Source organism: Panulirus ornatus, chromosome 40 (genome assembly GCF_036320965.1).
Source record: "Panulirus ornatus isolate Po-2019 chromosome 40, ASM3632096v1, whole genome shotgun sequence".
Classification (NCBI taxonomy): Eukaryota; Metazoa; Arthropoda; class Malacostraca; order Decapoda; family Palinuridae; genus Panulirus; species Panulirus ornatus.
Genome location: NC_092263.1, coordinates 10,429,543 through 10,456,449, shown reverse-complemented (window position 1 = coordinate 10,456,449; position 26,907 = coordinate 10,429,543). Strand labels below are relative to the sequence as shown.

Genomic DNA, 26,907 nt, shown 5'->3' with positions numbered 1-26,907 from the left:
AGCAAACAAACAAGAAAACAAAAATAAAAACAAAAAATGATCACACTATATGAGCGACTAAGAGGTGTGGTTTGGGTTCTCTCGATAAGAGTAAAAAAAAAAGAGCATCTCAGGTGGGAAAGAGCCAGGAAAAATAAATCATTTATCATTTATTTTGTGCCATCCTCGGCTGCTTAGTGAGGGAGGGAGGGAGGGAGAGGGGCGTCTCCAAACAATCAAATAGACCCCCTTTTAAACAGACCCCCTTTTCCTTTTCCTCCTCTCCCCCCTTCCCTTTCCCCCCACCTATTTTTTTTGAGGTGGCGTCTTCACACGGGCCTGTGGTGTTTTGGGAGACTTCGGGAGTGTGTGATGTATACGGGAGGCGCTAGCGTGTGACCCCGGGTCACACACACACACGCACTTATGTATACACACACACACACGTCTGAGCAGCTATGACGCCTCTTGCCTCCTTCTCTTTTATACCATAAATCAGGAGACTTTGATAGGAATATATATATATATATATATATATATATATATATATATATATATATATATATATATATATATATATATATATATATATCAAAAAGAAGGGGAGGGGGGATGCTTGTGGTTGTGATTGTTGTTATAATAACACAGAATAGTCCATCATGACAGTTTACAGCCAGCGAAACACAGAACACTGACGAAGTCGTACTGTACGGAGGGGAAGGGGTCGTACTGTACGGAGGGGAGGGGGTCGTACTGTACGGAAGGGGGTGTTGTACTGTACGGAAGGGGGTGTTGTACTGTACGGAGGGAGGGGGTCGTACTGTACGGGGAGGGGGTCGTACTGTACGGAAGGGGGTCGTACTGTACGGGAAGGGGGTCGTACTGTACGGAGGGATGGGGTCGTACTGTACGGGGAGGGGGTTGTACTGTACGGAGGAAGGGGGTCGTACTGTACGGAGAGGGGTGTGTCGTACTGTATGGAGAGGGGGATCGTACTGTACGGAGGGATGGGGTCGTACTGTACGGGGAGGGGGTTGTACTGTACGGAGGAAGGGGGTCGTACTGTACGGAGAGGGGTGTGTCGTACTGTATGGAGAGGGGGGTCGTACTGTACGGAGGGCTGGGGTCGTACTGTACGGAGGGGGGTCGTATTGTACGGAGAGGGGGGTCGTACTGTACGGAGAGGGGGTGTCGTACTGCACGGAGAGGGGTGTCGTACTGTACGGGGAGGGTGGTCGTACTGTACGGGGAGGGGGGTCGTACTGTACGGAGGGGGAGGAGGGTCGTACTGTACGGAGGGGGGGGGTCTGGGGGACACGCCGTGACATCACGACGCCAGGAGGTAGTAGTGGGGGGGTGGGGGTTAGGCCAGGAGAGGAGAAGAGGGAAGGGAAGGAGTTCTGAGAGAGAGAGAGAGAGAGAGAGAGAGAGAGAGAGAGAGAGAGAGAGAGAGAGAGAGGGGGTTTGTGGGCGTGGTCAGTAGGCGTGGCATGGGAGCAGGTGTTTTAGGGTGGAGGGGGACGGGATGGCGCGTAGGGGGGAGGATGGTGTTATGGTTAGGTTCTGGAGGGGAGAGAGAGGGGTTATTTACTGTGGGGTTGGAGGGAAGGGAAGAGAGGGTTGTGGGGTTGTGGAGGGGTGGACTAAGGGTCGTTGGTGGAGTCCTTGGGTTATTAGAGAGAGAGAGAGAGGGAAGGAGAGGGGGCATGTTATTGTAAGGAGGGACACGGGGTGATGGTGTGGATGGTTGAGGGAGAAGGAGGATAGAGGGGGTTGGGTGTGTTGGGGGGTTGTGGGGTGTGTTGGGGGGTTGAGGTGGGGTGTTTTGAGGTGACTAAGGATCGGTGGAGTCCTTATCTCCGTTGGCAGCGTGGAGCGAGGGTTCCGTATTCCTACGTTTGATCTTACTTTTCTTCAACATGGTGGCCTATAAGAGGTAGAAACAGAAGGCAAAACAATGCTATATTGACGACAATATTTTTGTATATGGTTTTTGGGGGTTGGGGGGGTGGTTTGGTTGTGTAAGGGGGAGGGGGGGAGGGCAAAACACCTGAATGACATCTGTTGATTAGAATTAATTTATAGTAATTTGTTTTAATAGTAATTTTTTGTTTTTTTATTGGTTTATTTGGACTTCATTGGGCGTTGGTCATCGTGCTGGATCCCTTCAAGGATCATTAACGTTCTGTGGTGCTGATTGGCAGGTCAGCTGTGTACTTCAGGGGTCAGGGTCAGGGTCAGGTCATCAAGGATTCAGCCGATGTTCTGGTCACCTGGGTCACCCAGGTCATTTTGCCTGGTGTCACAGGTCATAAAACAGTTGGGGGTCATCACGTATTAGTGGGGGGAGGGGGGGAAGGTCACTGTCCGACGCCGGGTCGAGGGTCATGGGTTGTGCTGGTTACGGCACTCGTACCAGGTCGAACAGGTCACTGGTTGTGGTTTGGTCACCATCAGGTCACTGGTCATGAGGTTGTGGTTTGGTCACAACACTGGCGTCAGGTCACTGGTCATGAGGTTGTGGTTTGGTCACAACACTAGCGTCAGGTCACTGGTCAGAAGGTTGTGGTTTGGTCACAATGCTGGCGTCAGGTCACTGGTCAGAAGGTTGTGGTTTGGTCACAATGCTGGCGTCAGGTCACTGGTCAGAAGGTTGTGGTTTGGTCACAATGCTGGCGTCAGGTCACTGGTCAGAAGGTTGTGGTTTGGTCACAACTGCGACATCAGGTCACAGGTCATGTGCTCGTCACATCAACACAACCATCAGGTCAAACGTTGTTTACAGAACTGGCATTGTTGTCAGCGTCGCCACTGTTGTCAGTATGGCATCCTGGGTGTCAAGATGTCACAAGGTGTCAATATGTCCTTTAAGTCATCAGCTGTCACTGAAGGTGTCAGTATGACCTTTAAGTCATCAGCTGTGTCACTGAAGGTGTCATTATGTCCTTTAAGTCATCAGCAGTGTCAATATGTCCTTTAAGTCATCATGTGTGTCACTGAAGGTGTCAATATGTCCTTTTGAGTCATCAAGTGTGTCACTGAAGGTGTTAATATGCCCTTTAAGTCATCAGGTGTGTCAATATGTCCTTTAAGTCATCACTTGTGTCACTGAAGGTGTCAATATGTCCTTTAAGTCATCACTTGTGTCACTGAAGGTGTCAATATGTCCTTTGAGTCATCACTTGTGTCACTGAAGGTGTCAATATGTCCTTTAAGCCATCACTTGTGTCACTGAAGGTGTCAATATGTCCTTTAAGTCATCACTTGTGTCACTGAAGGTGTCAATATGTCCTTTAAGTCATCAGCTGTGTCACTGAAGGTGTCAGTATGACCTTTTAAGTCATCAGCTGTGTCACTGAAGGTGTCAATATGTCCTTTAAGTCATCAGATGTGTCACTGAAGGTGTCAATATGACCTTTTAAGTCACCAGGTGTGTCACACAAGGTGTCAGTATGACCTTTTAAGTCATCAGGTGTGTCACTGAAGGTATCAATACGTCCTTTAAGTCATCAGGTGTGTCTGAAGGTGTCAATATGTCCTTTAAGTCATCAGCTGTATCAATATGTCCTTTAAGTCATCAGGTGTGTCAATATGACCTTTAAGTCACCACGTGTGTCATTGAAGGTGTCAAAGTGACCTTTTAAGTCATCAGCTTTGTCACTGAAGGTGTCAATATGTCCTTTAAGTCATCAGGTGTGTCACTAAAGGTGTCAATATGTCCTTTTAAGTCATCAGGTGTGTCACTGATGGTGTCAGTATGTCCTTTAAGTCAACAGGTGTGTCACTGAAGGTGTCAATATGTCCTTTTAAGTCATCAGGTGTGTCACTGAAGGTGTCAATATGTCCTTTTAAGTCATCAGGTGTGTCACTGAAGGTGTCAATATGTCCTTTAAGTCATCAGCTGTATCAGTATGTCCTTTAAGTCATCAGGTGTGTCAGTATGACCTTTAAGTCACCACATGTGTCACTGAAGGTGTCAATATGACCTTTTAAGTCAGCAGCTGGTCACTGAAGGTGTCAATATGACCTTTTAAGTCACCAGGAGACGTGTCCCCTTGCTCACCAGTCATCTAAGTCAGTGTGGTCATGGTCATCCGAGGTCGAGGGGGGAACAGGGGATTTTGTGAGCGACTTCCTGTAAAACGAAGTGCCCTGTATAACGAAGTGTCCTGTGTAATGAAGTGTCCTGTGTAACGAAGTGTCCTGCTTAATGAAGTGTCCTGTATAACGAAGTGCCCTGTATAACGAAGTGTCCTGTTTAACGAAGTGTCCTGCTTAACGAAGTGCCCTGTAAAACGAAGTGTCCTGTATAACGAAGTGGCTTGTTTAACGAAGTGTCCTGTATAACGAAGTGCCCTGTATAACGAAGCGTCGTGTATAACGATGTGTCCTGTATAACGAAGTGCCTTGTATAACGAAGTGTCCTGCTTAACGAAGTGCCCTGTATAACGAAGTGTCCTGTATAACGAAGTGCCCTGTATAACGAAGTGTCCTGTATAACGAAGTGCTCTGTATAACGAAGTGCCTTGTATAACGAAGTGTCCTGTATAACGAAGTGTCCTGTATAACGAAGCGCCCTGTATAACGAAGTGTCCTGTATAACGAAGTGCCCTGTATAACGAAGTGCCCAGTATAACGAAGTGTCCTGTATAACAAAGTGTCCTGTATAACGAAGTGCCCTGTATACGAAGTGCCCTGTATAACGAAATGCCCTGTATAACGAAGTGCCCTGTATAACGAAGTGCCCTGTATAACGAAGTGTCCTGTATAACGAAGTGCCCTGTATAACGAAATGCCCTGTATAACGAAATGCCCTGTATAACGAAGTGCCCTGTATAACGAAGTGCCTAGTATAACGAAGTGTCCTGCTTAACGAAGTGCCCTGTATAACGAAGTGCCCTGTATAACGAAATGCCCTGTATAACGAAGTGTCCTGTATAACGAAGTGTCCGTGTATAACGAAGTGCCCTGTATAACGAAGCCTCATTGCGTCTCGGATATTCCCTCCCTCAGGTGTGTGGCCTGGCGAAGCAAGCGTCGTGTTCCCCACACACACACAAACACAGTTAGGTCGTTCTTGCTTTAATTTTTTTTTCCCTCCCCCTTTGGCTGATCGCTCTACCCTTGATGAGGGTGAGAGAGGGAGGAGGGATTGTTGACGCCAAGCACTTTATCTCTCTTAGGCAAAAAGAGAGATATAGAGAGAGTGAGAGACACGTCATGCACACTGAGAGATAAGATCGAAGTGAGTTAGCTCTCACTCGCTCGCTCGCAGTAGACCAAACCAATTGAACAGGGGAATAGGGTAGGTGTCTCACACAGCGGATGGCTTTGTGACGTGTGCATTATGATGCTAAAGGCAGAGAGGACATGAGTTCTCGACACCCGGTCATGATTGGCTGTATATATATATATATATATATATATATATATATATATATATATATATATATATATATATATATATATGTGTGTGTGTGTGTGTGTGTGTGTGTGTGTGTTCGGTGGCAAAAACGTCATCAAATCTCTCTTGTCTTTGTAGACAACGAGGAGTTTGAGAAGAGAGAGGTGTGTGTGTGTGTGTGTGTGTGCTACGTGGCTCTCACTCCCTGTGTGGCAAAAACGTAAATATATACCAGACCTTCCACCACAGTTTTCAGTTACTTTTTGTAGATATATATATATATATATATATATATATATATATATATATATATATATATATATATATATATATATATATATATATATATATGCACTTTATTCGTGTATATATATATATATATATATATATATATATATATATATATATATATATATATATAAATCAATTGATGTTTATGAGTGACTTTGATTAGGCATTTACACAAAATTGTCTAAGGAAACAGCTACGTAAGCAAATCTCTACATTACAAAATAAAGCTTTTGAGTGAATGTGTTTGGGGGGGGAGTGGAGGAGGAGGGAGGAGAGGAGGAGGGGGGGGAATGGTACAACACTTTCTTCCCCCCACTTCCCTCCACTTCCCTCCTCCTCCCATCATCTTCTTCTAGGTGGCAGGGCTACACTACTGTTGCGTCGGTTCTATGATGATGCTGTGTGCCAGGCAAATGGTGTGGTGGGTGTTTAGTAGTGGCGTGATTAAAGTCACCTTCTATATACTTCCCTCCTCCCTCCCTTTCCTTCCTTCCTTCCTCACAACCAGGGGGCGGCCTCCCTCCCTCCCCTTCCTTCCTTCCTTCCTCTCAACCAGGGGCGGCCTCCCTCCCTCCCTAACCCACACCCTAACCCTAACCCACCCACACCCTAACCACCCTACACCCTAACCCCCTACACCAACCCCCTCCCTCTCACACACACATCAAGGGGGGGTCCATCCCCCCCCCCACCACCACAGTACCTACCCTCCCTCACCCCCCATACTCCCTCCTTTTCCCTCCCTCCCACCCCCGTCTGTCTCAACCCCCCACATCAAGCCGACCATAACAAGGCATGGGTAACTTGTTCATGCCGCCTTCATCGTTCCCCTGTGTTACCATCCAGGCCTACAGATACTCCTCCTCCCTCCTCCCTCCTCCCTCCTCTTCCTCCTACCCCCTCCTCCCCCTCAGACCCCGTGCCTTCGTCGGGGGCCCAAATTGCTCTGCTTCGCTTTGAAATGGTGGGTTGTCTCTCTGAATAACACCCAGGTGTACTTGCTCACAACCTCATCCCTTGTTTGGGGCACACGTGGACCTCCACTCTCTCCCACGTATCATTGCACACCTCATGATCCACGCTTCAGGCCCTACCTTTCCTCCCCCACGTGCGTTGAAGACACACTTCAGGCCCTGCCTTTCCTCCCCACATGCCTTGAAGACACACTTCAGGCCCTACCTTATCTCCCCACATGCCTTGAAAACACACTTCAAGCCCTACCTTTCCTCCCCACATGCCTTGAAGACACACTTCAGGCCCTGCCTTTCCTCCCCCACATGCCTTGAAGACACACTTCAGGCCCTGCCTTTCCTCCCCACATGCCTTAAAAACACACTTCAGGCCCTGCCTTTCCTCCCCCACTTGCCTTGAAGACACACTTCAGGCCCTACCTTATCTCCCCACATGCCTTGAAGACACACTTCAGGCCCTGCCTTTCCTCCCCACTTCAGGCCCTACCTTTCCTCCCCCAACATACCTCCAAGACAGACTCCCGAGTCCCTCTTTCCCCCCAACATACCTTGAGGGCAGACCTGGACACACCCTTCAACATACCTTGAGGGCAGAACCTGGACTCGCCCTTCAACATACCTTAAGGGCAGACTTCAGCACCACCACTTCCCCTGGTGCCTGGTTCCAGGGCTCGCCGTCTACTTGAACTGGAAGTTCAGAGTTTAGTTTGATGCGGATATGACCTGGTGAGAGAGGAGAGGGAGGGTTAGTGCTCAGGGTCACTCGTGTGTCATGCATAGACACACACACACACACACACACACACATACGTTGCTGAAGTAATGGCGACATAGAGTACAAAAAAAACATGATTTCAACTAATTTGTCTTCAGGGATTCGAGATGATGACAAAGGGTGAAAAAGATGATAAGGGAAGACAGGGTACTGGCCCTTATGATGAAGGAAGACAGGCTACTGGCCCTTATGATGAAGGAAGACAGGCTACTGGCCCTTATGATGAAGGAAGACAGGGTACTGGCCCTTATGATGAAGGAAGACAGGGTACTGGCCCTTATGATGAAGGAAGACAGGCTACTGGCCCTTATGATGAAGGAAAACAGGGTACTGGCCCTTATGATGAAGGAAGACAGGGTACTGGCCCTTATGATGAAGGAAGACAGGCTACTGGCCCTTATGATGAAGGAAGACAGGGTACTGGCCCTTATGATGAAGGAAGACAGGCTACTGGCCCTTATGATGAAGGAAGACAGGGTACTGGCCCTTATGATGATGGAAGACAGGGTACTGGCCCTTATGATGAAGGAAGACAGGCTACTGGCCCTTATGATGAAGGAAGATAGGGTACTGACCCTTATGATGAAGGAAGACAGGGTACTGGCCCTTATGATGAAGGAAGACAGGGTACTGACCCTTATGATGAAGGAAGATAGGGTACTGACCCTTATGATGAAGGAAGATAGGGTACTGACCCTTATGATGAAGGAAGATAGGGTACTGGCCCTTATGATGAAGGAAGACAGGGTACTGGCCCTTATGATGAAGGAAGACAGGCTACTGGCCCTTATGATGAAGGAAGATAGGGTACTGGCCCTTATGATGAAGGAAGACATGGTACTGGCCCTTATGATGAAGGAAGATAGGGTACTGACCCTTATGATGAAGGAAGACAGGCTACTGGCCCTTATGATGAAGGAAGACAGGCTACTGGCCCTTATGATGAAGGAAGACAGGGTACTGGCCCTTATGATGAAGGAAGACAGGCTACTGGCCCTTATGATGAAGGAAGACAGGCTACTGGCCCTTATGATGAAGGAAGACAGGCTACTGGCCCTTATGATGAAGGAAGACAGGCTACTGGCCCTTATGATGAAGGAAAACAGGTAAAGGTCTAAGGGTATAGATATACCCACAGTGAAAATGAAGTGTTACAATTTCCAGTGAAGCTGAAGACGATTTTCTAAGTACACCAAGATGTACTACAGTACCAGGGTGTTACATCTGTACGAGAGATAAACTAGTTAGACCTAAAATGCTGCCATTACATCCAAAGACGTACCCCTTCTTCAACTCACCTCCCTGCGCACCCCCATTTCTTGTGCCTCGTCCACACCTCTTCCATCACCACCCAGTTAAGACCGACCCCCACACCTCCACACCTCCACCACCTCCTTCTAGGGGCGATGTTGGATAGGGGGGTAGGGCATCATCATCCTTCCCCCCTCTTCAACTCACCTCCCTGTGCACCCCCACTTCTTGTGCCTCGTCCACACCTCTTCCATCACCACCCAGTCAAGACCGACCCCCACACCACCTCCACCACCACCTCTTTCTGGGGGCGGTGTTGGATGGGGGGAGGGTAGGGCTTCATCCTTCCCCCCCTCTTCAACTCACCTCCCTTGGCACCCCCACTTCTTGTGCCTCGTCCACACCTCCCCACCACCCAGTCAAGACCCCACCACCACCCCTCCACCATCACCTCAGGAGGGCGGTGTTGGATGGGGGGCGAGGGTAGGGCATCATCATCCTTCCCCCCCTCTTCAACTCACCTCCCTTGCCACCCCCCCTTCTTGTGCCTCGTCCACACCTCCTCCATCACCACCCAGTCAAGACCCACCACCACCCAGTCAAGACCGACCCCCACCCCCACACCACCACCTCCTTCTAGGGGCGGTGTTGGATAGGGGGGGTAGGGCTTCATCCTTCCCCTCCCTCTTCAACTCACCTCCCTGCGCTATCCTGATGGCTGAGCGGAGCCCGGACTGGATCTGTCCCAGGTGGACTATGCCCGTCACGCCGACCACCTCCAGGTGGCCGTCCCAGTGGTTGGGCTTGTTGAACTGGTCGTCCTTCTCGGGGCCCCACGGGTTGGCGCCCGAGCCCCAGGAGAGGATGTTCAGGATGATGACGCCCTCCAGGGGCGGCAGCTCCACGGGGCGCCCGTCCACCTCCAGCCGGATCTCCTTGTGCAGGTCCTTACACAGCTTCCGTGAAACCATCTTCCTGAGCCCCATCTTCACGTAGACGCCCTTGTTGTGTAGCCTGGGGGGCGTGCGGGAGGAGGGAAGGAAGGAAGTAACTAGGGAGGACATGGTAACTCTGGACTTTACCCACCCTAACTCTCTCTCTCTCTCTCTCTCTCTCTCTCTCTCTCTCTCTCTCTCTCTCTCTCTCTCTCTCTCTCATGAACACTCTATGTAACTCTCTTCCTTTATCTGTCTATCTGTCTCTCTCTCTATCTCTATTAAGACTGTATATCTCTCCCTCCTCTCCCTCACCTGCTGTTGATCTCCCTCCCTCACTCCCTCCTCCTCTCCCTCCCTCACCTGCTGTTAAACTCTCTCTCTCTCCCCCCATCTCTCCCTCTTCCCCCCCCTCCTTTCTCCTTCTCCCTCTCTCCTCCTGCTCTCCCTCACCTGCTGTTCAACTCCCTCTCCCTCCCTCTCTCCCTAACCCTCCCTCCCTCCTCCCTCCCTGCTCCTGCTCTGCCTCCCTCCCTCTCTCCCTAACCCTCCCTCCCTCACCTGCTGTTGAACTCCCTCACTCCCTCCTCTCCCTCACCTGCTGTTGAACTCCCTCTCTCCCTCCTCTCCCTCACCTGCTGTTGAACTCCCTCTCCCCTCCCTCTCTCCCTCCTCTTCCTCACCTGCTGTTGAACTCCCTCCCTGCCTCCTCTCCCTCACCTGCTGTTGAACTCCCTCCCTCCCTCCTCTCCCTCACCTGCTATTGAACTCCCTCCCTCCTCTCCCTCACCTGCTGTTGAACTCCCTCCCTCCTCCTCTCCCTCACCTGCTGTTGAACTCCCTCCCTCTCTCCCTCCTCTCCCTCACCTGCTGTTGAACTCCCTCCCTCTCTCCCTCACCTGCTGTTGAACTCCCTCCCTCTCTCCCTCACCTGCTGTTGAACTCCCTCTCTCCCTCACCTGCTGTTGAACTCCCTCCTCTCTCCCTCACCTGCTGTTGAACTCCCTCCCTCTCTCCCTCACCTGCTGTTGAACTCCCTCCCTCTCTCCCTCACCTGCTGTTGAACTCCCTCCTCTCCCTCACCTGCTGTTGAACTCCCTCCTCTCCCTCACCTGCTGTTGAACTCCCTCCCTCCTCTCCCTCACCTGCTGTTGAACTCCCTCCCTCTCTCCCTCACCTGCTGTTGAACTCCCTCCCTCTCTCCCTCACCTGCTGTTGAACTCCCTCCCTACCCTCTCTCACCTGCTGTTGAACTCCCTCCCTCCTCTCTCCCTCACCTGCTGTTGAACTCCCTCCCTCTCTCCCTCACCTGCTGTTGAACTCCCTCCCTCTCTCCCTCACCTGCTGTTGAACTCCCTCTCTCCCTCACCTGCTGTTGAACTCCCTCCTCTCTCCCTCACCTGCTGTTGAACTCCCTCCTCTCCCTCACCTGCTGTTGAACTCCCTCCTCTCCCTCACCTGCTGTTGAACTCCCTCCCTCCTCTCCCTCACCTGCTGTTGAACTCCCTCCCTCTCTCCCTCACCTGCTGTTGAACTCCCTCCCTCTCTCCCTCACCTGCTGTTGAACTCCCTCCCTCTCTCCCTCACCTGCTGTTGAACTCCCTCCCTCTCTCCCTCACCTGCTGTTGAACTCCCTCCCTCTCTCCCTCACCTGCTGTTGAACTCCCTCCCTCTCTCCCTTACCTGCTGTTGAACTCCCTCCCTCTCTCCCTCACCTGCTGTTGAACTCCCTCCTCTCCCTCACCTGCTGTTGAACTCCCTCCTCTCCCTCACCTGCTGTTGAACTCCCTCCCTCCTCTCCCTCACCTGCTGTTGAACTCCCTCCCTCTCTCCCTCACCTGCTGTTGAACTCCCTCCCTCTCTCCCTCACCTGCTGTTGAACTCCCTCCCTCTCTCCCTCACCTGCTGTTGAACTCTCTGCCTCACCTGCTGTTGAACTCCCTCCCTCTCTCCCCTCACCTGCTGTTGAACTCCCTCCCTCTCTCCCTCACCTGCTGTTGAACTCCCTCCTCTCTCCCTCACCTGCTGTTGAACTCCCTCCCTCTCTCCCTCACCTGCTGTTGAACTCCCTCCCTCCTCTCCCTACCTGCTGTTGAACTCCCTCCCTCTCTCCCTCACCTGCTGTTGAACTCCCTCCCTCCTCTCTCTCACCTGCTGTTGAACTCCCTCCCTCCTCTCTCCCTCACCTGCTGTTGAACTCCCTCCCTCTCTCCCTCACCTGCTGTTGAACTCCCTCCCTCTCTCCCTCACCTGCTGTTGAACTCCCTCCCTCTCTCCCTCACCTGCTGTTGAACTCCCTCCTCTCTCCCTCACCTGCTGTTGAACTCCCTCCTCTCCCTCACCTGCTGTTGAACTCCCTCCTCTCCCTCACCTGCTGTTGAACTCCCTCCCTCCTCTCCCTCACCTGCTGTTGAACTCCCTCCCTCTCTCCCTCACCTGCTGTTGAACTCCCTCCCTCTCTCCCTCACCTGCTGTTGAACTCCCTCCCTCTCTCCCTCACCTGCTGTTGAACTCCCTCCCTCTCTCCCTCACCTGCTGTTGAACTCCCTCCCTCTCTCCCTCACCTGCTGTTGAACTCCCTCCCTCTCTCCCTTACCTGCTGTTGAACTCCCTCCCTCTCTCCCTCACCTGCTGTTGAACTCCCTCCTCTCCCTCACCTGCTGTTGAACTCCCTCCTCTCCCTCACCTGCTGTTGAACTCACTCCCTCCTCTCCCTCACCTGCTGTTGAACTCCCTCCCTCTCTCCCTCACCTGCTGTTGAACTCCCTCCCTCTCTCCCTCACCTGCTGTTGAACTCCCTCCCTCTCTCCCTCACCTGCTGTTGAACTCCCTCCCTCTCTGCCTCACCTGCTGTTGAACTCCCTCCCTCTCTCCCTCACCTGCTGTTGAACTCCCTCCCTCTCTCCCTCACCTGCTGTTGAACTCCCTCCCTCTCTCCCTCACCTGCTGTTGAACTCCCTCCCTCTCTGCCTCACCTGCTGTTGAACTCCCTCCCTCCTCTCCCTCACCTGCTGTTGAACTCCCTCCCTCTCTCCCTCACCTGCTGTTGAACTCCCTCCCTCTCTCCCTCACCTGCTGTTGAACTCCCTCCCTCTCTGCCTCACCTGCTGTTGAACTCCCTCCCTCTCTCCCTTACCTGCTGTTGAACTCCCTCCCTCTCTGCCTCACCTGCTGTTGAACTCCCTCCCTCTCTCCCTCACCTGCTGTTGAACTCCCTCCCTCTCTGCCTCACCTGCTGTTGAACTTGTTGGGGTTTTCCTCGCGTGCGTTGTGGAAGTCCAGGCAGAGTTCCGCCTCGATGCCGATACCGAAGTAGTTGTTCATGACGAAGATCTGCGTGTTGTCCTCGCTGGTGGAGCCTGCTGGTCATCACAACAAACCACGGTCAGGACCTGACATATACTTACACACATGGCAGGCAGGCAGGCAGGCACGGGCATCACAGAGAGAGAGAGAGAGAGAGAGAGAGAGAGAGAGAGAGAGAGAGAGAGAGAGAGAGAGAGCTGTACACTGTAAGAAGTAGTATATATATATATATATATATATATATATATATATATATAGATAGATAGATAGATAGATAGAGAGAGAGAGAGAGAGAGAGAGAGAGAGAGAGAGAGAGAGAGAGAGAGCTATATAATGTAAGAAGTAGAAGTATATATATATATATATATATATATATATATATATATATATATATAGAGAGAGAGAGAGAGAGAGAGAGAGAGAGAGAGAGAGAGAGCTGTACACTAAGAAGTAGTATATATATATATATATATATATATATATATATATATATAGATAGATAGATAGATAGATAGATAGAGAGAGAGAGAGTATATATATATATATATATATATATATATATATATATATATATATATATATATATATATATATATATATTTATATATATATATATATATATATATATATATATATATAGAGAGAGAGAGAGAGAGAGAGAGAGAGAGAGAGAGAGAGAGAGAGAGAGAGAGAGAGAGCGAATACGGGGGGAAGGGACGTAGATGCATACAAACAAACAAACTTGACAGGCTGACAAACAAACAAACAAACAAACAAGCTGGGAACATTGAAGACATGGTCATGGGTGGGTTTGGGGGGGGTGGAGAAAGAGGGGGGGGGGGAGTCGGGGTTGGTACATTAGGGGTTGAGTGTGGAGTGTCCATGACAGTGGTGTGTCATGAACACACACACACACACGTACACACACACACACACACACACACACACACACACGTACACACACACACACACACACACACACACACACACACACACAAGATATAGAGAAATGATCTCTATATCTCTACTATGGTGGAGTGAACTTGAGTTCGTCACACGCCACTAGTTAGAAAAAAAAGAAAAAAAGAAAGATATATGGACACACGAGTTGACCTCACAAACATATATGTGACTTACGTGGCAATGATGCTTTTATGGGGGGGGAGGGGGGATGAAGATAAGTGGTAACAGATTGTTTTTGAAGGGGGGGTGTGGGGGGTTGATAGTGGGGGGGTCATTCCAACAGAAGCCATCATAAGGCTGTATAGATGAATTGTGCTTGGCAAAGGTGGTGGAGTTATTTTAAGTATTATTATTATTATTTTTTTTTTTTTGGCTCTGATGCCATTGGAAAGAAATGATAATGTTATATATATGGCCAATAACACACACACACACATATATATAGGCAAAGTGAAAATGACCTCATTGCTTTATGATGTGTTTCTAAGTCGTGAATGTGGTGAAGGAGACTCAAAACATAATAAAAAAAGAAAAAAATTGATATACAACGAGCCTGGGGGGGGGTGGGGGGACAAAGGGGGGGAGGTGATTGTGGGGTAAGGGGGGGTGGTGGGGGGGAGGGTGTGGGGTTTCGAACCACTGTGCTATAGTTTTGTCGTAACATTTTGTTTTTGAAAATAAAGGTGCGGTTTGGTGACATATCAACAATATATATATATATTTCTCCTTTTTTTTTTTATGATTATTTCCTTTTTAAGATGAAACATATTTTTAGTCATGACTGAAATCATTATTGTTTTTATTATTTATTATTATTATTTATTGTTGTTATTTGGTGTGGTTGCTATAGACGGTGGCCCACGTGTCAGTACTATATATGACTGAAGAAGAGGAAAAAAAAATTATAATGACCCAGCATACTATGAAGAGGGTAAATTTTTTGCACACACGTCATCAAAGATAATACGTATACCATGGATGTTGTGCTGGAGGTGTGCTTTTGAGACAAGGCGTCGCCGGTTCGAATCCTGGCCTTGGGTTATGTACATTCCACGACGGGTGTTGCCTAAGTGCACAGAAGGGTATATGTCTCAATAGAAGTTGGGCTCCTCTCTCGACGTCAAACCTAACCTTCACAAAACACACATTTCCTGCACACTCTTATTGATACACCTTTGTTTACAAGTCTTTCTTTTTTGTTTTTGTTTGTTTTTTTGTTGAATATCAATGATGTTTAAGGTCCATATAAAACAAAACTGTCCTTGTCCTATGTAGAAACTGAGGCTATAGATATAGATATATATTGTTTCCCAATGCGTCTAATCTCTCATAACATATGACTTGGCCCTTCCCCCTTTGGCCCCTTCCCCATTTCCCTCCCTTTCTTTTTTTTTTTCTCTCTCTCTCCTGCCATCCTCCTGTGCTCTCCTATTTACCCCCTTCCCCCTGTTGGAGTCAGCTGGTCCTTGTACCCCCTGGATATGTGGGAGAATCTCACCTGTTGAGTTGGTCTGCGCTTGCTTGTCTTCCACCTTCTCGTCCTGGTGGAAGACCACGGTCCACCGATCGAGGTGGATGTCCTCAGCGTCGATCACGTCTTTCAGGAGGTTGATGGGGTCCTCGCCGCCGTTGTAACCCGGTCCCCAGCGAAGGACTCTGGCCAGGTCGTTGCCCGTGCCCAGAGGCACGATGGCGCAGGCCGGGTGTTGGCACTCGGAGTCCTGGCCCACATTATCCAGGCACTGTAGGACCCAGCCGATGGTGCCATCTCCGCCACACACCAGGATCTTGTATTTCTTCACGTAGCGGAACACGTACAACCTGAGGGGCCAACGTTTTTGAGACAGGTTAGGCGGAAATACACGTCAGTGGAAATGCTTAGGAACACATTTACGTCTCGTCCTTAGAAGGGTTCAGTCTGTCAAGTTTGCTCTCGGTACGAAGAGCGACACAGTTAAGGGGTCATCCTAAAGGCACATTCATCAACTCATGTCTTGGCTCAGTCACAAGATGGTCCACGTCCAGGTTTTCTTTCCCATCATGACTCTATCGACAATGGTTTACTGTGTTCAAGATGGTAAATAACCCAGCAAGTTGCTTCATTTTGAACGCGGATCTCACTTTACCGATCGACCAAGGCTTATGGTGGCTGCTGGAACAACGACAAATGGATCATGTGTCAGAGACTTGGAAGACGATTACTGAATGTTAAGTGCATGAACATGATACCTCCAGCCGAAGTGTTATAAGTAGAGCTACTTAAATAGTACCTCCAGCCACAATGTTGTAAGTAGAGCTACTTAAATACTTCACTACTCCCTAATGATTACTAGAAGAGCACGTTCTAATACTTTTATATAAGTAGTGGAACTGAAAGTGACCTCAGCAACACACATGATAGTGTTCCCAGAAAGAGCGAAAGCAGGACCATCAGTTGAATACAGAACACTTCAACGTTACTTCTTTCGCAATACCACAGACAGAATTCCTTCAGGGGTCATTCTACAGACAGAGATGAGTTGATTACCAAGAATCTTTTATCATTATCGAATAAAAGTGTTATAATAAAAAAAAGCACATTCATGAAGAACAAACATTGATATTATTTGGCCATTCTGTTATCATCATTATGCAAGTGAACGTCAGTATGCGCAGAGGTGACTTCTAAAACATGAATGAGATATGACCGCCCATGCATTACCACACGTCAGCGTCCTACTGTTGTTTCTAACGACAGCTAATAACATTCTATATAGCTCTTGGGAAGCCATCAGTGTTGACCATCTCTCACAAGAACATCACACCATCACAAGCAGGAGCAGCAGCAGCAGCAGCTCCTGCTCCTCCTCCTCCTTCTCCTCATCCTCACCCGGGCAGAGGTCCTCCGTTGTCCAGGTCGAACACCTGGTAAGGGTTGAGTAGTTTTCTGAAGGAGGTGATGAGCTCCAGCCCCTGGCAGCCACCGGACTTGACGTTGACGAAGACCAGGAGTGGCTGCACGCCCTCTGGGATCATGTGTTGCTGGATGTTGGGCAGCATCATCACTGTAAGACGAGGGAGGGTGGGTGGTCAAGCACACGTCATGTCACAGCCTTCAAAAAAAGAGTCATCTTCACTACACATGTTACCCCAATGACGTATTGTCTGTCCCTCAGGATGCACAGTCCATTTCCACGTCATCTTCACTACACATGTTACCCCATGACGAATTGTCTGTCCCTCAGGATGCACAGTCCATTTCCAGGTCATCTTCACTACACATGTTACCCAGTGACGTGGAAATGGAGGATTTTGTTGTTAGCGTTGCTATGCCTTAGCGTTCTAACCTTAAGGATGTAGTAGTATAACAGAGCATTATGAGAGTAAATGAGAATTATATGTGACAGACCATAGTAGTGTAGAGTCATCTTCACTACACATGTTACCCAATGACGTGGAAATGGAGGATGTTGTTAGTGTTACTATGCCTTAGCATTGCCAACCTTGAGGATGTGGTATAACACAGCATTATGATAGTAAATAAGAATTATATGTGACAGACCATCGTAGTGTTTATTATTATAATCTTACAGTTATAGAAATACCCGGCGAGGATAGATATGACTGATGTTAATGATGGTAGTGAAAGCTGGCAATATTTTGTAAACACAGACTAGATCAAAACATCAGGCAGAGAGCAAGGCCTATCAGAACACAACCAAAGCCATCTGGCCCACCAGACCACTTTGTGAATATACCTAAAAAGAGTTACATAGTGAAGATGATTGCAGGACTTAACAAGCAGAAGTACTAGGGTGATAGTGAAAATGTTTGCAGGGCATAACAAGTTGAAGTACTAGGGTGATATTGAAGATGTTTGCAGGGCATAACAAGTAGAAGTACTAGGGTGATAGTGAAGATGTTTGAAGGACTTAAAACACCAAATGGACCAGGATGATAGTGAAGATGTTTGCAGGGCATAACCGCCAGATGGACCAGGGTGATAGTGAAGATGTCTACAGGACATAACAGGCAGCCAGGTGGCCCCAGAGCCAGCCAGACACCCACCCAGGAGGTTTTTGTCATCATAGCAAGACTCTCGTAGCGTGTAGAAGGCTCGCACGGCCAAGTCGGAGTCCTCGTAGGTTATGACCATCGACCCATATTCGTAGTAGATTGGCCCGATGCTGGAATACTTGTACCCTGGGTGGATAATGATAATGATAATTATGATAATAATGACAGGTGATAATGATAATGACAGGTGATAATAATAATAGTAATGATAATGACGTGATAATAATAATAATGATAACGATGATATTGATAATGATATTGATGATAGTAATGATAAGTGATAATGATATAATTAATGATAATATCTGGTAATAATAATGATAATGATAATGATAATAATAATATATGGCAGCCATTTAGATGATAATTCGTGTGTGTATGCTGTGTGTGTGTGTGTGTGTGTGTGTGTGTGTGTGTGTATTCCTGTATGATGGATGAGTTACACCTGTACCATGCTGTAACGCAAGATTCACCTGGCTGTACCACTGGTGCCTGTTCTCTGGTTACAGCCATAGCATAGGTACCTGGCTGTAAACACTGACCTCTGCTCTTTGGATACAGTCTTGGAATATATGTACCTTACTGTAACACTGGTGCATATTTAATCGTGTGATAAAGCCAGTGGTGCACATGGTTCAGTCTGATGGTGGCTAGATAAGAGTAAATACATGACGAGAAATGTTACCAATAACGTCTTAAGCTTTGGGTAGTCGAAGAACCAGCGGGTCATTACATGTACTCAGCTGTAACAAGAGGTCGTCTGCTGAAGGCCCTTCACCCTGCAAGCTGGATTTTGTATATAAAAACAGTCGTACTGTTCAAGTCCATATGGCTCAGAGCTTCAGCAGCATCCATATTTAACCAAGAATAAAGGCAGAGTTCAGATGAAATATACAAAGAAAAAGGACTAAGCACTTTGAAATATACAAAGAAAAACGACTAAGCACTTTGAAATATACAAAGAAAAACGACTGAGCACTTTGAAATATACAAAGAAAAACGACTAAGCACTTTGAAATATACAAAGAAAAACGACTAAGCACTTTGAAATATACAAAGAAAAACGACTAAGCACTTTGAAATATACAAAGAAAAACGACTGAGCACTTCAAAATATACACAGAAAAACGACTGAGCACTTCAAAATATACACAGAAAAACGACAGCACTTTGAAATATACACAGAAAAACGAGTGAGCACTTTAGAATACCCCTGGTCAAGCATTTGAAAAATAGAAAAAAGAAATGCCGAAAATGTGTTCATCACCGGTGTAGATTTGATTTCTTTCTGAAAAGAATTAAGGCCAACTGAAAAAGAAATAATTGTATATTCATACACGGATGCTTGAATTACCGTAGAGCAAGACACCCGCATCTAATCCATTAACCTTCTAGATAACCAATCATGTTTGAAGAAACAGATCAGAGAGAGAGAGAGAGAGAGAGAGAGAGAGAGAGAGAGAGAGAGACTCAAGCAATAACTCGAGAGAGAGAGAGTGTGTGTGTTTATATACCAACCCTTGCCAAGAATGTCGGCTAGGATGTTCTCGTATTGTCGTTGTGAGAGGTTGGGCGGGAGGCTGCCCACGAAGAGGGCGATGCTGGAGCCGTGGGGGTCCTTGGTCAGCTGGAGGTAGAAGCGGGTCATCTCCATCTGCCTCACGCTGTCCCGGGCCACCGCCTTCAGCAGCTCCCAGGGACGTTCGTCCGGCTCCATCACACGCTCCGACACTGGAAACGGTGGGGGGTGGAAATATGGAGACGGTCATCTATTTGAGGCCCTCGTGAGATGAGGTTGTCTTGTGGCTTCGAAGTGCCATTTACACAATGGTCTTCGAAGGCACGAGAAGAGGTTGTCTTGTGGCTTCGAAGTTCCATTGACTCAATGGTCTTCGAAGGCACGAGAAGAGGTTGTCTTGTGGCTTCGAAGTGCCATTTACTCAATGGTCTTCGAAGGCACGAGAGGAGGTAATTTTGTGGCTTCGAAGTGCCATTTACTCAATGGTCTTCGAAGGCACCAGAAGGCATAATCTTGTAACTTCGAAGTGCCATTTACTCAATGGTTCTTCGAAGCTACTCGGGTTAGCCCTTAAAGAACGTATATATATATATATATATATATATATATATATATATATATATATATATATATATATATATATATATCTGTATGGTCTTTGGCACTAGGGTCGATAATGCTATGGGAAATCTATATCTTAATGACTCGTTGCTGGTGACAGATGTCAAACATGACCCTCGACGGTGACCCGGTGTACTGACCTCCCTTGGTCGAGCATGACCTCGGTGTACTGACCTCCCTTGGTCGAGCATGACCCCGGTGGTGTACTGACCTCCCTTGGTCGAGCATGACCTCGGTGTACTGACCTCCCTTGGTCGAGCATGACCCCGGTGTACTGACCTCCCTTGGTTGAGCATGACCTCGGTGTACTGACCTCCCTTGTCGAGCATGACCCCGGTGTACTGACCTCCCTTGGTCGAGCATGACCTCGACGGTGTACTGACCTCCCTTGGTCGAGCATGACCCCGGTGTACTGACCTCCCTTGGTCGAGCATGACCTCGGTGTACTGACCTCCCTTGGTCGAGCATGACCTCGGTGTACTGACCTCCCTTGGTCGAGCATGACCCTGTGTACTGACCTCCCTTGGTCGAGCATGACCTCGGTGTACTGACCTCCCTTGGTCGAGCATGACCCTGTGTACTGACCTCCCTTGGTCGAGCATGACCTCGGTGTACTGACCTCCCTTGGTCGAGCATGACCCGATGGTGTACTGACCTCCCTTGGTCGAGCATGACCCTGTGGACTGACCTCCCTTGGTCGAGCATGACCTCGACGGTGTACTGACCTCCCTTGGTCGAGCATGACCTCGACGGTGTACTGACCTCCCTTGGTCGAGCATGACCTCGACGGTGTACTGACCTCCCTTGGTCGAGCATGACCCGATGGTGTACTGACCTCCCTTGGTCGAGCATGACCTCGGTGTACTGACCTCCCTTGGTCGAGCATGACCCGATGGTGTACTGACCTCCCTTGGTCGAGCATGACCCTGTGGACTGACCTCCCTTGGTCGAGCATGACCTCGACGGTGTACTGACCTCCCTTGGTCGAGCATGACCTCGACGGTGTACTGACCTCCCTTGGTCGAGCATGACCTCGACGGTGTACTGACCTCCCTTGGTCGAGCATGACCCGATGGTGTACTGACCTCCCTTGGTCGAGCATGACCTCGACGGTGTACTGACCTCCCTTGGTCGAGCATGACCCGATGGTGTACTGACCTCCCTTGGTCGAGCATGACCTCGGTGTACTGACCTCCCTTGGTCGAGCATGACCCCGACGGTGTACTGACTTCCCTTGGTCGAGCATGACCCCGGTGTACTGACCTCCCTTGGTCGAGCATGACCTCGACGGTGTACTGACCTCCCTTGGTCGAGTATGACCCGATGGTGTACTGACTTCCCTTGTCGAGCATGACCCCGGTGTACTGACCTCCCTTGGTCGACTGACCTCCCATGGTCGAGCATGACCTCGACGGTGTACTGACCTCCCTTGTCGAGCATGACCTCGACGAGGCGATAGTCGTCCGGGTTGGCGTCCGGGAGGCCGAACTTGTGGAGGGCGTGGACGATGACGTCGCTGACGCAGGTGGTGGAGGTGACGGGGAGCGCGGTGTGGTCCATGACCACGGCTGCCCCCAGGCGCGACGGGTACACGCGCACGCAACCCTCGTTGTTGTCCTTCTCCCTGCAACAACGACGCCGCGCCACGCCTTACTACACGTAGAGACACACGCGCGCACACACACGCCTACATATATAGAGACACACACACGCACACTGCACGCATATATAGAGACACACACGCACACTGCACGCATATAGAGACACACACGCACACTACACATATATAGAGACACACACACGCACACTACACATATATAGAGACACACACACGCACACACGCACGCATATAGAGACACACGCACACGCCTACACATATATAGAGACACACACACGCACACTACACATATATAGAGACACACACATGCACACTACACATATATAGAGACACACACACGCACACACGCACGCATATAGACACACACACGCACACCTACACATATATAGAGACACACACACGCACACCTACACATATATAGAGACACACACACGCACACACGCACGCGTATAGACACACACACGCACACGCCTACACATATATAGAGACACACACACGCACACTACACATATATAGAGACACACACGCACTCTACACACATGTAGACACACACTTATAGAGACGCACACGCGCACGCATACACATATAGACACACACGCGCACGCATACACATATAGACACACACGTACACACTGTATAGACACACACGCACACGCATACACGTATAGACAAGCACATACACTACACACATATAGACGCACACTACACACACATAGAGACGCACACGCACACACACACACACACACACACACACACACACACACACACACACATATAGAGACGCACACGCACATACATATAGACACACGCACACGCATACACAAATAGACACACACGCACTCATATAGACACACACATATATAGACACACACACACACACACACACACACACACACACACACACAACTACTACTACATCTATTTTTAAGGTAGATAGATGGGAGAAGTTATTATATAGTGCCAAAGTGACACTTTTATTTTTATTTTTTTAAGTTGTTGGGACGTTCAGTTATGTGATCTGCGTCGGTATGTGTTTGTATATATATCTCTACGTATTGACAAGTATGATGGTCAAGAGAGGGAGATAGAGAGAAAAAGTGAGAGTAGAGAGAGAGAGAGAGAGAGAGAGAGAGAGAGAGAGAGAGAGAGAGAGAGAGTAGAGAAAGAGAGAGACGGGGGGAGTAGAGAGAGAGGGGGAGTAAAGAGAGAGAGTAAACAGGGAGAGTAGAGAGAGAGAGAGAGAAAGAGAGTGATGGGTGTAGAGAGTGATGGGTGTAGAGAGATGGGGTGTTGATGGGTGTAGAGAGAGAGATGGGGTAGAGAGTGATGGGTGTAGAGAGTGATGGGTGTAGAGAGAGATGGGTGTAGAGAGAGATGGGGTAGAGAGTGATGGGTGTAGAGAGAGATGGGTGTAGAGAGAGATGGGTGTAGAGAGTGATGGGGTAGAGAGTGATGGGTGTAGAGAGAGATGGGGTAGAGAGTGATGGGTGTAGAGAGAGATGGGGTAGAGAGTGATGGGTGTAGAGAGTGATGGAGTAGAGAGTGATGGGTGTAGAGAGAGAGATGGGGTAGAGAGTGATGGGTGTAGAGAGAGATGGGGTAGAGAGTGATGGGTGTAGAGAGTGATGGGTGTAGAGAGAGATGGGTGTAGAGAGTGATGGGTGTAGAGAGAGATGGGTAGAGAGTGATGGGTGTCGAGAGAGATGGGTAGAGAGTGATGGGTGTCGAGAGTGATGGGTGTAGAGAGAGATGGGTGATGGGTGATGGGTGTAGAGAGTGATGGGTGTAGAGAGAGATGGGGTAGAGAGTGATGGGTGTAGAGAGAGATGGGTGTAGAGAGAGATGGGTGTAGAGAGTGATGGGTGTAGAGAGTGATGGGGTAGAGAGTGATGGGTGTAGAGAGTGATGGGTGTAGAGAGAGATGGGGTAGAGAGTGATGGGTGTAGAGAGAGAGATGGGGTAGAGAGTGATGGGTGTAGAGAGTGATGGAGTAGAGAGTGATGGGTGTAGAGAGAGAGATGGGGTAGAGAGTGATGGGTGTAGAGAGAGATGGGGTAGAGAGTGATGGGTGTAGAGAGTGATGGGTGTAGAGAGAGATGGGGTAGAGAGTGATGGGTGTAGAGAGAGATGGGTAGAGAGTGATGGGTGTCGAGAGTGATGGGTGTAGAGAGAGATGGGTGATGGGTGTAGAGAGTGATGGGTGTAGAGAGAGATGGATGTAGAGAGTGATGGGTGATGGGTGTAGAGAGAGAGATGGGGTGGTGATGGGTGTAGAGAGAGATGGGGTAGAGAGTGATGGGAGTAGAGAGTGATGGGTGTAGAGAGATAGGGTAGAGAGTGATGGGTGTAGAGAGATGGGGTGTTGATGGGTGTAGAGAGAGTGATGGGGTGGTGATGGGTGATGGGGTGGTGATGGGTGATGGGGTGGTGATGGTTGACGCCCCCACCTGTATCTGAGGAAGACTGCTGGTCGTTTACCGTCCCTGCGGGTGAGTTTGGTGATGGGCAGCGGGTCGGTGAGCTCCGTCTCGTCGGCGGAGTACGCGTCCGTCAGGTAGGTCTTGCTGTTCTCCTGCGGCACGTGGAAGGCCCGCATGGCCGCCGTCAGGAAGTCGCAGACGCTGACCGCACGCGGCACCGTCACCAGCCGGAACATGCGGCGGCGGAGGGAGCTGTTGCCGTCGAACACCTTCACCACTTCTGCCGGAAGGCGCGGGGAGTTGTGGTTCAGTGCGGTCTAAAGAGATGGAGGAGGAAGGAAGGCGCGGGGAGTTGTGGTTCAGTGCGGTCTAAAGAGGAGGAAGGCGCGGGGTGTTGTGGTTCAGTGCGGTCTAAAGAGATGGAGGAGGAAGGAAGGCGCGGGGTGTTGTGGTTCAGTGCGGTCTAAAGAGATGGAGGAGGAAGGAAGGCGCGGGGTGTTGTGGTTCAGTGCGGTCTAAAGAGATGGAGGAGGAAGGAAGGCGCGGGGTGTTGTGGTTCAGTGCGGTCTAAAGAGATGGAGGAGGAAGGAAGGCGCGGGGAGTTGTGGTTCAGTGCGGTCTAAAGAGATGGAGGAGGAAGGAAGGCGCGGGGAGTTGTGGTTCAGTGCGGTCTAAAGAGATGGAGGAGGAAGGAAGGCGCGGGGAGTTGTGGTTCAGTGCGGTCTAAAGAGATGGAGGAGGAAGGAAGGCGCGGGGAGTTGTGGTTCAGTGCGGTCTAGAGAGATGGAGGAGGAAGGAAGGCGCGGGGAGTTGTGGTTCAGTGCGGTCTAAAGAGATGGAGGAGGAAGGCGCGGGGAGTTGTGGTTCAGTGCGGTCTAAAGAGATGGAGGAGGAAGGCGCGGGGAGTTGTGGTTCAGTGCGGTCTAAAGAGATGGAGGAGGAAGGCGCGGGGAGTTGTGGTTCAGTGCGGTCTAAAGAGATGGAGGAGGAAGGAAGGCGCGGGGAGTTGTGGTTCAGTGCGGTCTAAAGAGATGGAGGAGGAAGGCGCGGGGAGTTGTGGTTCAGTGCGGTCTAAAGAGGAGGAAGGCGCGGGGAGTTGTGGTTCAGTGCGGTCTAAAGAGATGGAGGAGGAAGGAAGGCGCGGGGAGTTGTGGTTCAGTGCGGTCTAGAGAGATGGAGGAGGGAGGAAGGCGCGGGGAGTTGTGGTTCAGTGCGGTCTAAAGAGGAGGAAGGCGCGGGGAGTTGTGGTTCAGTGCGGTCTAAAGAGGAGGAAGGAAGGCGCGGGGAGTTGTGGTTCAGTGCGGTCTAGAGAGATGGAGGAGGGAGGAAGGCGCGGGGAGTTGTGGTTCAATGCGGTCTAGAGAGATGGAGGAGGGAGGAAGGCGCGGGGAGTTGTGGTTCAGTGCGGTCTAGAGAGATGGAGGAGGGAGGAAGGCGCGGGGAGTTGTGGTTCAATGCAGTCTAAAGAGATGGAGGAGGAGGAGGTGGAAGAAGGAGGAGGGAGGGAGTTGTGGTTCCATGCAGTCTAAAGAGATGGAGGAAGAGGGGGAGGAGGAGGAAGAAGGAGGGAGGGAGGTGGGGTGTGTATATATCATCGTCTGGACAACTCCATGCAGTCTAAAGAGATGGAGTAGGAGGAAGGAGGAGGGAGGGAAGGAGGGAGAGGTGTGTATATATCATGGTCTAGGGCGACAGGTAAATACACACACACACACACACACACACACACACACACACACACAGTCGTGGCTCAGGCGGAGAAGGCGGGGCGCGCACACACACACATCCTCCAAACCACAGGTAGAACCTGAATGAGAGAGAGAGAGAGAGAGAGAGAGAGAGAGAGAGAGAGAGAGAGAGAGAGAGAGAGAGAGAGAGGTCTCAGAACTCGTGGCGGTCAAAGGTCATTGGTTATTTGGGGGGGGGGGAAGGGCAGGTCACTAGTACTAGGGTAGGACTGTGCGACCAGGGGGGCCCAAAGTTTGGGGTTGGGGGTGGAATGGGGTCGTGGTGGAGTGGGGGGTCGTGGGGTGGTGGAGTGGGGTCGTGGTGGAGTGGGGTCGTGGAGTGGGTCGTGGGACGAGGGTCAAAGGTCAGTGCGTCATGAAACAAGGGTCCTGAAGGTCGAGGGGGTCATGAAAGAAGGGACATGGGTCAGACAACAGAAGGGAAATGCAGGGTTATGGTGGGTCATATGACACCGAGAACCAAGGTCAACTGACAAGGGCCTTACCTTGAACCAGGGGTTCAGGACCTTACCTCCAGCGGGAGGGGGGTGGTGGGGTGGGTTCAGGGCCTTACCTCCAGCAGGAGGGGAAGGGGGTGGGTTCAGGACCTTACTTCCAGCAGGAGGGGCGGGCTGGGTGGGTGGATGGGCCTTACCTCTAGCAGGAGGGGAAGGGGGTGGGTTCAGGACCTTACCTCCAGCAGGAGGGGCGGGCTGGGTGGGTGGATGGGCCTTACCTCTAGCAGGAAGGAGCTGGTGTGTGGGTTGGTGGGTTCAGGGCCTTACCTCCAGCTGGAAGGAGCTGGTGTGTGGGTTGGTGTGTTCAGGGCCTTACCTCCAGCAGGAAGGAGCTGGTGGGTTGGTGGGTTCAGGGCCTTACCTCCAGCAGGAAGGAGCTGGTGTGGGTTGGTGGGTTCAGGGCCTTACCTCCAGCAGGAAGGGGCTGGTGGGTTCAGGGCCTTACCTCCAGCAGGAAGGAGCTGGTGGGTTCAGGGCCTTACCTCCAGCAGGAAGGAGCTGGTGTGTGGGGTTTGCTGGCTTCAGGGCCTTACCTTTAGCAGGAAGGAGCTGG

At 49.9% G+C, this 26,907-nt stretch overlaps 1 protein-coding gene across 7 annotated transcripts in view; it reads right to left on the bottom strand.

Annotated features, from left to right (window-relative positions):
* LOC139761371 (diacylglycerol kinase theta) overlaps positions 1-26,907 on the bottom strand; it is a 131,989-nt gene that overhangs the window by 11,809 nt on the left and 93,273 nt on the right. Inside the window, exons 8-18 of one of the 7 annotated variants that reach the window (XM_071685480.1) lie at positions 24,137-24,389; positions 21,496-21,695; positions 19,450-19,662; positions 17,923-18,057; positions 16,745-16,919; positions 15,374-15,696; positions 14,849-14,941; positions 12,839-12,968; positions 9,369-9,685; positions 7,265-7,368; positions 1,571-1,906 (exon numbers count right to left, since the gene is read on the bottom strand). In XM_071685480.1, the coding sequence (XP_071541581.1) occupies positions 1,814-1,906; positions 7,265-7,368; positions 9,369-9,685; positions 12,839-12,968; positions 14,849-14,941; positions 15,374-15,696; positions 16,745-16,919; positions 17,923-18,057; positions 19,450-19,662; positions 21,496-21,695; positions 24,137-24,389 (2,036 nt within the window). In that variant the 3' untranslated portion in view covers positions 1,571-1,813. Of the gene's footprint in view, positions 1-1,570; positions 1,907-7,264; positions 7,369-9,368; positions 9,686-12,838; positions 12,969-14,848; positions 14,942-15,373; positions 15,697-16,744; positions 16,920-17,922; positions 18,058-19,449; positions 19,663-21,495; positions 21,696-24,136; positions 24,390-26,907 lie in introns of those variants that run through there. The other 6 variants (XM_071685477.1, XM_071685478.1, XM_071685479.1 and 3 more) reach the window with 6 other exon arrangements.